Source organism: Bufo gargarizans, chromosome 1 (assembly GCF_014858855.1).
Source record: "Bufo gargarizans isolate SCDJY-AF-19 chromosome 1, ASM1485885v1, whole genome shotgun sequence".
Taxonomy (NCBI): domain Eukaryota; kingdom Metazoa; phylum Chordata; class Amphibia; order Anura; family Bufonidae; genus Bufo; species Bufo gargarizans.
In genome coordinates this window covers 246126730-246139264 of record NC_058080.1, presented here as the reverse complement: position 1 = coordinate 246139264, position 12535 = coordinate 246126730, and the positions used below count along the sequence as shown (strand labels likewise).

Below are 12535 nucleotides of genomic sequence, written 5' to 3'. Positions count from 1 at the left end.
CTGGTAAATTGACCCCGTAAAACATTACAGTTGAGGGCCTGCTGGTGAGCTGACCCTCAAAAACATTATATGAGAGGGCCTGCTGGTGACCTAACCCTGTAAAACATTATGGATGAGGGCCTGCTGGTGAGCTGACCCTGTAAAACATTATGGATGAGGGCCTGCTGGTGAGCTGACCCTCAAAAACATTATATGCGAGGGCCTGCAGGTTAGCTGACCCTCTAAAAGATTGTAGGTGAGGGCCTGCTGGTGAGCTGACCCTGTAAAATATTATGGATGAGGGCCTGCTGGTGAGCTGACCCTGTAAAACATAATGGATGAGGGCCTGCTGGTGAGCTGACCCTCAAAAACATTACATGCGAGGGCCTGCAGGTGAGATGGCCATCTAAAACATTATATGCAAGGGCCTGCAGGTGAGCTGCATTAGGAGCGAGGGCAGATTAATAAGCATGTTGATATCATGGAAGAGGAGGAGGAGGACGAGAAAAGGAAGATTACTGTAAATCATATAGCCTTTATTTGTGGTGGAAGGGGTGCATGGGAATACAGTGTATTCAGTACATTATAAAAGTCAGGGGCAATCCAGGCCTTGTTCATTTTTATAAGAGTCAACCTTTCAGCATTTTAAGTTGACAGGCGGATGTGCTTATCAGCTATTATGCCCCCAGCAGCACTAAATACCCGCTCTGACAAAATGCTGGCGGCAGGGCAGGCCAGCACCTCCAAGGCGTAGAGCGTCAGTTCGTGCCACGTGTCCAGCTTGTACACCCAGTAGTTGTAAGACACAGAGGGATCATTGAGGATGCTGACACAGTCTGCTACATACTCCTTCATCATCTTCCAAAATTTTTCCTATTTGTGACACTAGGCCGCGCATCAGGGTGAGGGTGCTGGCGGGGTGTCATGAAACTGTCCCAGGCTTTGGAAAGTGTTGCCCTGCCTCTGTTGAAACTGCTGTGTGTTCCCCTCGCTGTCGTCATCAGGAGGATGACTCTCAATCTCCTCATCCTCTTCCTCCTCTTCTGCCCATCCACGCTGAACAGATGGAATTAAACTCCCATTGGTACTACCCTCTGTAGCGGAGGCAACCGTCTCCTGCTCCTCTTCATCATCATCCAATTTGCGCTGAGAAGATGAACTGAGGATGTTCTGGCTATCACCCTGTGTAATGTCTTCCTCCATTTTCACCTCTTCCAAATGCAAAGCGTTGGGCTGAATTGTGAGCAGCGAGCGTTTGAGTAGACACAGAAGTGGGATGGTGACGTTGATAATAGTGTTATCGCTTCTCACCATCTGTGTTAATTCCTCAAAGTTTCTTAAAACCTCACAGAGGTCAGACATCCATGCCCACTCGTTGCTTGTGAAGAGCGGAAGCTGACTGGAAAGGTGATGACCATGTTGCAGCTGGTATTCCACTACTGCCCTCTGCTGCTCACAAAGCCTGACCAACATGTGGACCAACGTCACACAACAGTTGGTAAGCTGGCAATTGTAAGCGCTGCTGCAGCGTTGACAGACCGGCGGAAGCTGTTGATGACTTGCGTAAAAAAAATGGGCACACACACGGCACACCTTCACCAGTAGCTCAGGCAAATTGAGGTAGGTTTTGAGAAACCGCTGAATCACTAAGTTAAAGACGTGGGCTAGGTATGGGATGTGTGTGAACTTCCCGAGCTCCAAAGCAGCCACCAAGTTACGGCCATTATCAGACACAACCATGCCTGGTTCAAGGTTGAGTGGCAAGAGCCACAGCTCAGTCTGGTCTCTTATGCCCTGCCACAGCTCTGCGGCGGTGTGCTGTTTGTCACCTAAGCAGATCAGCTTAAGCATGGCCTGTTTACGCTTCCCCACTGCAGTGCTACACTGCTTCCAGCTACGGACTGATGGCTGACTGGTGCTGCAAGAGGATAATTCTGAGGTGGAAGTGGAGGAGGAGGCAGAGGAGGAGAAGTGGGGGTTGGAGCCATTCCTGATGGAATTAGGGCCCGCAATCCTTGGCGTTGGTAGCACCTGTGCCATCCTAGGGTACGACTCGCTCCCGGCCTCATCAGGGAAATGTAGTGTCCCTGGCCGAAAGCACTTGTCCATGTGTCAGTGGTTAAGTTGACCTTCCCAGTAACTGCGTTGGTCAGGGCATGGGTGATGTTATGAGACACATGCTAGTGTAAGGCGGGCACGGCACACCGTGAAAATAAGTGGCGGCTGGGGACTGCGTAACGAGGGACGGCCACTGAAATCAGGCTGCAGAAGGCCTCAGTGTCAACAAGCCTAAATGGCAACATTTCCAGGGCCAGAAATTTGGAAACTTGTGAATTTAGTGCTATGGCCTGTGGGTGGGTGGCTGGGTATTTGCGCTTGCGTTCAAATGCCTGGGGTAAGGACATTTGTACGCTGCGCTGGGACACAGAAGTGGATGTGGTCGCTGATGGTGCTTGCGAAGGTCCAGGTGCAGGGCGGGAGGCATCCAGGCCTGTGCCTTCGACAGGGGATTGGCCAGCATGTAAGACAGGGGAAGAGGAGGCAGTGGTGTGACCCGCAGACATAGATTGTGGACCCAGGCGTTCGGCCCACCTATTATGGTGCTTTGATGCCATGTGGCGGATCATGCTGGTGGTGGTGAGGTTGCTATTGTTTACGCCCCTGCTTGTTTTTGGATGGCACAGGTTGCAAATTACAATTATTTTGTCGTCGACACTTTCCTCAAGAAAGCTCCAGACTGCGGAACACCTACCCCTTGGCAAGGGAGATTTCTAAAAGGGTGTGCTCTGGGGAACAGTTGCATGCCTGTTTGGTGTGGCCCGCCTTCTCCCTTTTGCCACCCCACGGCCTCTTCCAGCCTGCTGCGGTGCTGCGGATCCCTCCCCCTCTGTACTGCTGTCCTCGCTCGGCTTGCCACCTTCTTAGGTTGGGTCAGTGATTTCATCGTCCACCACCTCCTCTTCGACTTCCTCACTCTGCTCATCCTCCTGACAACAGCCTCAGTTATTGACCTCTGTGTCTCATCCTCATCATCAACCTCTTGAGACACTAATTGCCATTGACTTATTGGCAACTGTGTCTCATCATCCACCTCATGAAAAACGAATTGCCGTTCCCTACGTCCTCTTCTTGTAACTGCGGATGCTCAAGAGTTTGGGAATCAGGGCACATGATCTCATGTCCCTCTTCAAGCGGGCTTGTTGAGAGGCCCAAATGAAGGAATGGCGCTGAAAATTGCTCCTCAGAATATCTGAGTGTGGGATCACTTGTTTGGCAAATTTCTCCATGGTGGGAGGAAGGAGGATCAGGGTGAGGATTGTGTTGACCAGACTCTTAGCTACTAAGACTGGACTTGGTTGAAGACAGAGTGGTGCTTAACAGACTGGTCGCACTGGTCTGACTTTGAGAGCGTTGTCCTGCTTCGCCCTGCAAACTGGAACATGAAGCTAGGTATTGTGGATGATTGTTTTTCTTGTGCTCTGGCATCAGGCCTAGTTTCAACACTCCCAAGGCTATAGCCTCTGCATGCACCATCAGCATCACAGCCACTTCCCTGTCTCTTACTGCTCGCCTTACTCATATTAAATGTTATATATGCTTGAAAGTATGTCACACGTACAGTAGCGTAGGATTTGTAAGTGTATGCGCAAAAAAATTAAAAAAGGTATTTGGGATGTGGAAACGTCACACAGGAGATAATGTCAATGCTGTCACAAGCGGCTAATAAAAAATTACAGTGAATGTAACAAGTATTTGGGATGTGGAAACGTTACACAGGAGATGCACCCCAAGTAATGTCACAGTCCGCAGCGGACACTGTCTACGGAAAAAGTACACTGGATGTCACTGATATTTTTTGGATGTGCACATGTTACACAGGAGATGTATCACAGCTAATGTCACTGTCCGCAGCAGACACCGTCTATGGAAAAAGTACACTGGATGTCACAAATATTTTTTGGGATGCGCACACAGGAGATGTAGCGCAGATAATGTCGCTGTCTATTGCACGCTATTTAGAGCAGGATGCGCTAAAAATATATTTCTGCCATACACAACAGTCCTTAAAAGGACCTTTGGGTCTGTAAAGTTTTAGCAATTTAGCACAGGTTGCGCTGAAAATATATATTGCTGCTGCCACATACAACAATAGTCCTTAAAAGGACTTTTGGATCTATAAAGTTTTAGCAATATAGCGCAAGTTGCGCTAAAAATATATATTGCTATTGCTGCTGCCACACACAACAATAGTCCTTAAAAGGACTTTTGGGTCTCTGACAAGTTTTTCAGCTTACAAAAAAAAATTGCACTCTCTACAGTTCTTCAGCACAGCTCTCCCTGACTAACACTGAGCCGAACATGTGTCGTTGGGTGCTATATAGCACCCAATGACGCTTTCCGGCCAGCCAACCACTGTAATGCCAGTAAACAAAATTGCAGGGAGGAGACTCGAGCATTGCGCTCGAGCACATGCGGTATTCGGCCGAATACCGCCATGTGCCGAGCATCAAGATGCTCGAGCCGAACTGGTATTCGGCCGAGCATGCTCGATCAACACTAATAATCCTATCTTCAGTATAAGTCATCATTATCACGTTGGCCAGGGTCCTAGTTCTGACACCCCCACTGATTAGCTGTTTCAGGGAGCCACTGCACTCCCTGGTGCTCCCAACAGCTTACCAAGCACAGTGCCGTACATTGTATAGTGGCAGTGCAATTCCTGGATAACCCCTTTAATGTTATCACCATACATTCACCCTTATACCGTTTTCATTTAATGGCAGCGCATCCCTTATATACATAATGGGGTGTGCTGCCAACAAATGCTTATTTGATTATCAAATAAAGAACCTTTATTTGATAAGTATAGTAAAATATATGACCGTATAGAAATGTTCATGTTTTGTATTGACCTGTGAGTGTGGAATATGAAAAGGAGGTAGTTCTTCATCACACCAGTTCTTCGTCATGCTATTTTCTACTTACCATGGTGTCAATGTATCCTGCACATTCAATGGCAAAGTCTACTCCTCCGTCAGTCATCTCACAAATGACCTCATGAACGGGTTTCTTGTAATCCTTTGGGTTTATGCACTCAGTGGCACCCATTTGGATGGCTTTTGGATACTTGTCTTTATGTGTACCTACTCCAATGATTCGTGAGGCTCCTGCATCTTTGCATCCTGCTATTGCTGAAAAGCCAACACCTCCCAAACCAAATACAGCACAGGTAGAGCCCTTTGTCACCTGAGAAGGGGAAAATAACAGATAATTTGAAACATTTAATGATATTGGAAATGTATATTTAGACAAGAATGTAAGGAGTAAGTGGGTTCATGTGTTCAGCTTGAATCACTTTTGTTTTCTTGCTCTACAACTAGTTAGTAGGCACGTATGCCCTCTACTGTTCCTAATACCTTAGGTCTCAGGCACACAACAGAGCCATTTACCATTGTGTACCGGTATTTGATGCCATAAGTCATGTTTGGCTTCAACATTTCTGCCTTCTCTTCTACCCTTCTGCTTGTTTCCTCCTTACATGCAAAAATACATATTATACATCAGGCAGTGTATATAAAAATATATCCAGCGTGGTATTAATTGAACCCCTAAAAAATAATAATTTTTAATGGTATACGTTAAAATGATCCCTAAAGGATCCACTTGATCAAACTATTAAATATACACACAAAAAGTGACCAAAAAACCACATCCAGAGAAGATTTTACACTGGGGTATGGGGAAAATACTGTCCCTAAATCTACCCCTATCCTAGAGCCCTTAGCCCAGGGAGGGCTCCTGATGGTGGAGACCCCCTGTCCGCGTACCTATGCTGCTAGCCCTTCCTGCTCCCAAAGTACGTGGACTGTTATCACAGGTAAGAGATTAGGGTATTAAATTTATCAGCTATATGAATAGACTGGATGGGAATAGAACGGATGGAGACACAAACAGTGATACAGACAAACACAAACATACACGAACATACACTTATTCAGTGTTGATATTATAATCATACACCTAAAGGGTTGACATTGTAGTCAAACACCTCACTTGCCTCAACGCGTTTCACCCACGTGTAGATTGTGGGATCATCAGGAGGTGTAATTATATATTAGATGTGCAAGCCTTTGTATGTGACTAAAAAAGTGCCAGTATAGGGCTGGGTCACATAAAGGGGGTGCTCAAAGATATGTGCCGGCTGAGAAGCCTGAACGCACAAGTGAAATAGACGCTCTACCAGGGGTTAAGACAGAAGGATATATTCATATCAATAATACTTATGCCTGTTTAAGACTCCATCCAGTATAGATAATGTTATCCACATCTACATCCACATCCTGTATAGGGCAGGAAACAATTATACACCACAGTCAATTTCAATGTATAAACATCTAGATATAAATGAAATCACTGGTAAGTGTAAACTCACGGTTTAGTGGATATAGTTGACCATGGTTAATTCTTTGTTAGTCCCCTGCCATGTTAGCTTGACAGAGCATACACTAAAGATAAGGTGCATCATTAGTTGTAAGCATTGTTGCTGGTGCTCACTAAGCGTGTGGAATTCAAGAGTCCTCTAACTACAGGAATGCCATACTTACATGGTGGAGTCTCCTCTGGAATCAATGTCCCCCCTGGTAGGCGATTTTTCACTAGTGCGCCGGCTGTATTTAAAAGAGCCGCCGCATCACGTCACTAGTAGTTAATTTGATGCAAGCCCAGCTCCATTTCCTGCTCCTGGAACGCACGTGCGTTCCAACCGCCGGAAATGCTCACTCCTATGGGCTGGGTTGCATGATCTCAACCAGCGCCGCCTTTCTGAGTGTTGGAACGCAAATGCGTTCCAAAAAGCGACTTCCGGTCTTCCGGTCCTGCGACCTCCCTCCCTACAGTTCCTGTATATGCGATCATTCAGGATGCGGTGCGCACTGTATGCTAATTTCTCCCTCCTGATCCTGATAGCTGTAGCCAGGCCAACCCCAAATCCTGTTCAAATATAAAAACATTTAACTCAACAGGGTTATGATGGAATTTGGCAGGCGTGGGATGCTGTTTTATGCTGTAATTCACACAGTCATGGCCATAATATACATATGATCATGGCCATAGTGTATGATCCTACAGCATATGGATATTACCAGCATGTATCAGGATAAGTGCATATATTGGGCACCGAAATCATACAATGCCCCACATTAACTGTATAGAGTTCGTGATGCAGACGCTAGAAAATACACATTCCGGCATGTAGCACGATTAATTTTGATGTGTACATCCTTAAAAGGGTAGCCAGAGTGCGTGGTTACCTATGGACAGTGACCCGATATTGCGTCACTAATGTCCAATCTGATATATTTTTTCATGCTTTACGCATGTGGTCTAATCTTCGGTACATTTCTTACATCACATGAAGCTAGGCTCTTAAAAACGGAAATAGGGATGTTTAAAATTCTCCGTTCTGGAGCTTATACCACCTTCACCCAGAGGTGGGAACTGGGACAAAAAAATCCTGCAGAAGGAGTGTGTGTGGATACACAGATTCCGATCTCAGGCACCTACTGGTATTAACGAAAGGTTGACATTCACCTGTTTTCTGTGAGATATGACAGTGCCCGTGATATCCCTATTTCCGTACGTACGTTCCAACCGCCGGAAATATCAACACTGAATAAGTGTATGTTCGTGTATGTTTGTGTTTGTCTGTATCACTGTTTGTGTCTCCATCCGTTCTATTCCCATCCAGTCTATTCATATAGCTGATAAATTTAATACCCTAATCTCTTACCTGTGATAACAGTCCACGTACTTTGTTGCACCCCTTTAGGGAGCAGGAAGGGCTAGCAGCATAGGTACGCGGACAGGGGGTCTCCACCATCAGGAGCCCTCCCTGGGCTAAGGGCTCTAGGATAGGGGTAGATTTAGGGACAGTATTTTCCCCATACCCCAGTGTAAAATCTTCTCTGGATGTGGTTTTTTGGTCACTTTTTGTGTGTATATTTAATAGTTTGATCAAGTGGATCCTTTAGGGATCATTTTAACGTATACCATTAAAAATTATTATTTTTTAGGGGTTCAATTAATACCACGCTGGATATATATACAATACATTTACCCCCATATATCAATGTCTATTGATTTTGCTGGAAATAAGTGTATATAAAAAGCAGTATCTTGACTGTATGTGTCCAAAAAGACTTCTGTTAGACTGATATATGCCAAAAGATGGTCATTTTATGATCCTCATGTTTCCGTAGCTTTCAAACAGTTTTATGAAGTAAAATTTGTCTATTAAAATTCTTACCTTAGCTGTGTTTACAGCTCCACCATACCCAGTTGCAAATCCACAGCCTATAAGACAAACTTCAACAGGGGCATGGCAATTCACTTTGGCAACGCAAATGTCAGACAAAACCGTGTATTCAGTAAATGTGCTTGTGCTGGCAAACTGGTATATTGGCTTGCCTTTACAGGTAAACCTAGTTGTGCCATCTGCCATCACTCCTGAGAGGGTGGAAAACCCAAACCTATTAGGAGAGAAGATCGGAAAAAGAAGAAATATTCCGTGTGATAATCATGTGAAGAACTTAAATTGAAAGAGGAATATTCTGGTTTCAACAAATAAAACTCTTTGAATTGCAAAATGGTGTGATGTTTTCCAATATACGGTACTTTGTGTATCAGTTCCTCATGGTTCTTCAAAAGCTCTGCTTGCCATCAACCATATGGAATTAATACAGGCAGTATATTCGAAAATTAGTAGAGCTATTCATTGTGCAATAAAGACTCTTTAGTTGCCAAAATTTGAATGCCCCTTTAACAAAGTTCTAATATTTTAAACTTAGATGTGGACTTTAAAATCACCCCTAATATTGTATTCACAAATCTGGCAAGTAAAATAGGAAAGAGAAATCTAAGCAAACACAAAGCATTGTATTCATCAGAAGAATGAATGCCATGTCCATCAAACAAGCCGGCGTCTTAAAGGAATAGTCTACCTATCCCCTTTTAATGCATGTTTTTTTTTAATAATTACTCCAAGTCATGGATGCAAGGAAAGTAGATGATTCAGATGTCATGGATCTCTGCAGTGTGTAACTGTGCTGTGCTATTTCTTACTCAGCATTAGAAAGATACAGTGGCAGTTGGACATGGCGTTATATAAGAGCTTATTTGCATTTCCTCTATTTTAGCCAGATCTGCACAAACACTCCTTCGTAGAGGAGTAAAGGGGACAAATCACCTCTCCTGATGTGTCTGTTTCAGAAAAGACTTGCATTTCCCATGAACTAATGGCTCTAGAGTATCTGGACTGAGTCATTCCGGTGTTATTTCTCCTGTATATTTATGTATAAAGTGACAACTAGGCATGTCCCAACACAGTCTGACACTGCCCAGTCAGTGCTGCCACTGCCAGAGTGTGTAGGGACAGACCCCGAACTGGTAACACCCTGTTGTCAATGTATTCATAAATATTCAGAAGACACAATGGGGAGTTATAAGAAAATATACTTTATAATTGGCATTTCATCAAGAATTCAAGTATTTACTATAAATTGACAAGTCAGGGGAAGCGACAGGTGCTCCTTAAGGGCACATCCACATTAGCAAATTTGTATGTAGTATGTTTTTGTGAAACAATTGATCCACCTTAATCAGTTAACATATTCTATTGATTTCAGTGGTAGAAACTGATGCTGAAGTGCATTCAATTGAAGCAAGCAACAGTGTAGTTGTAACCCAAGAATACTATTCAATGGGGTAACGTCACTTATAGTCAATGATACAATAGAAAAGTAAATCCAGCGAACCTTTCGTTCCTACCCCTTGGTGCATGGAGAGGTACAGTTCGGCATCAGTTTTCAACATAAAAAAAGAAAAATGTCCGGCACGTAGCAATTCTTGTAAGTTGCTTTGGTCTTTATTTTCAAACGTTAAAATACATCCAGTGAACACCAACTTCCCTCTCACCCTCGTCTTTACGAATAAGAACTTTTGTTCGAAACGCGGCAACGTGGGTGAGAAGGAAGTTGGTGTTCACTGGATGTATTTTAACGTTTGAAAATAAAGACCAAAACAACTTACAAGAATTACTACGTGCTGGACATCTTTCTTTTTTTATGTCACTTATAGTCGTACACATTTTATACACTATAAACCTACTCAAATTTTTCACACAGGTTACAGTTTGCAGTTTTGCAACTTCTGCAGGATCCACATTGTGGGACAAACAGCGGGATGACTTTGTCACCTATGAAGAACAGAAGGAGACAGTCTTAGCATATGTTCATTACTGGACAAGGGTAATGAAGATCATTGCAGTGGTTTTGATCGTCTTACATTTTGCATCAGGTTGTGCACTGTTTACACTATTATTGAATATTTTGCAAGTTTCAGCCCTTTTTCTTAGGCTACTTTCACAGCTGCATTAGGTGCGGATCCGTCTGGTATCTGCACAGACGGATCCGCACCTATAATGCAAACGATTGTATCCGTTTTATTTTTGTTCATGATAATGCAAACGGATCCGTTTTGACTTACACTGAAAGTTAATAGGAGGCGGATCCGATTTCAATTGCACCATATTGTGTCAGTGAAAACGCATCTGTCCCCATTGACTTACATTGTAAGTCAGGACGGATTCGTTTAGCTCCGCATGGTCAGGCGGACATCAAAACGCTGTTTTGGTGTCCGCCTCCAGAGCAGAATGGAGGCTGAACGGAGGCAAACTGATACATTCTGAACGGATCCTTATCCATTCAGAATGCATTAGGGCTAAACTGATCCGTTTTGGGCCGCTTGTGAGAGCCCTGAAACGGATCTCACAGGCAGACCCAGAAACGCCAGTGTGAAAGTTGCCTTATTTTAGTGCGTCACAATATTGAATCCCAATGCCTCTGTCAAAGTCGCAACAGCGATCAAAGCATCTTATGAATCTAATCCTGATCATCAGCTATGGGACACTTGTGAAGGCAGAGGATAAAATGATTGCAGTACAAAACACAGAAATCCTAGAGGATGACTTGCTGCCATCTTCAAAAGAACAGCAGCTTGGGAGAAGAAAAAAATCTGCAAATCAGTGTGCCCCATTTACTAAGGCGGTCTAATATTTAGAGGGTGTAGGCTTCCAGCAGGCTGTCTGAGGATCACACTGAGGGGCGTTTCCTATTGTGGCGTAAAAAAAAGGCACAAATTGTGGCGCACACTATAATTGCACAATAATTTAGCACTTTTCACTTCTCGTCACTTTTTTAAAAGTTAGTGAGTAGGGATGAGCGAACCCGAACTGTATAGTTCGGGTTCGTACCGAATTTTAGGGTGTCTGTGACACGGACCCGAACCCGAACATCTTCGTAAAAGTCCGGGTTCGGTGTTCGGCGCTTTCTTGGCGCTTTTTGAAAGCCTGCAAAGCAGCCAATCAACAAGCGTCATACTACTTGCCCCAAGAGGCCATCACAGCCATGCCTACTATTGGCATGGCTGTGATTGGCCAGTGCAGCATGTGACCCAGCCTCTATTTAAGCTGGAGTCACGTAGCGCCGCACATCACTCTGCTCTGATTAGTGTAGGGAGAGGATGCTGCTGCTGCTGTTAGGGCGAGATTAGGCAGGGCAGGGATTTACTCAGCAAAAACACTAACGCTGGGTTTACACCTGAGCGTTCTGAAAGAAGCTCTCTGTATGCGCGATTGTGCCAGCGTTTGCAATCGCGCATACAGAGACAAGCGAACGCCCATTGTCGCGCGTTCCTGAAAGTCTATGACAAGACGCCCCAAAGAAGCTCAAGTACTTCTTGGGGTGTCGGGCGTTTTACAGCGCGATCGTACGCGCTGTAAAACGCCCAGGTGAGAACCATTCCCATTCTCTTTGTTGATCGTTTTATAGCACATAGGAACGCGCTGTACAACGCTCAGGTGTGAACCCAGCCTTAATGAAGTGATCGATCTACAGCTGTGAATCATTCAACTTCTGCTATTCAATTGCTCACTGTTTTTAGGCTGCCCAGAGCATCACTTTTTTCTGGGGTGATCGGCGGCCATTTTGTGTCTTGTGGTGCGCCAGCACAAGCTGCCACCAAGTCCATTTAACCATCAATAGTGTTTTTTTTTTTTTTTTGCTATATCCTACATCAGGGGCTTGGCTGTGCTTGCTATTTTATTGGGGGGTAAAATATAATTGCCAAAATAGCAGTACCCTAAATCTGGTGTTTCAGTTGTGGCTAGCCAATTGTAATACTGTCTGCTGTCTGGCAAAGGATATATTTTTGTTCTGGGTTGAAATACAATTCCCAACTTAGCAATTCCCTAAATCAGTGGTTTCTGCTGTATCAGGCCAAGTTTAAATCGATCCATAAAAGGGTATATTAGATTGAAGGTGCTGATAGGGTCATCCTCAATAACTTCACACGCTACCGTGCATTTCCAAGTCTAATTCTGTCCGTAAACGTATACCTGTCATCCAGCGCCTAAATAATAGGCCTACAATTTATATTCAGCTAAATCTGTTGTTACTGTCTGTATTAGTGTAAAACGGTACCTAAATAGATAACCTGATAG

At 44.4% G+C, this 12535-nt stretch overlaps 1 protein-coding gene across 1 annotated transcript in view; it reads right to left on the bottom strand.

Annotated features, from left to right (window-relative positions):
- LOC122944179 (NADP-dependent alcohol dehydrogenase-like) overlaps positions 1–12535 on the bottom strand; it is a 77384-nt gene that overhangs the window by 24419 nt on the left and 40430 nt on the right. The window contains exons 4-6 of the mRNA XM_044302410.1: positions 10144–10231; positions 8285–8507; positions 4966–5226 (exon numbers count right to left, since the gene is read on the bottom strand). Coding sequence (XP_044158345.1) covers positions 4966–5226; positions 8285–8507; positions 10144–10231 — 572 coding nt within the window. The remainder of the gene's footprint in view (positions 1–4965; positions 5227–8284; positions 8508–10143; positions 10232–12535) is intronic.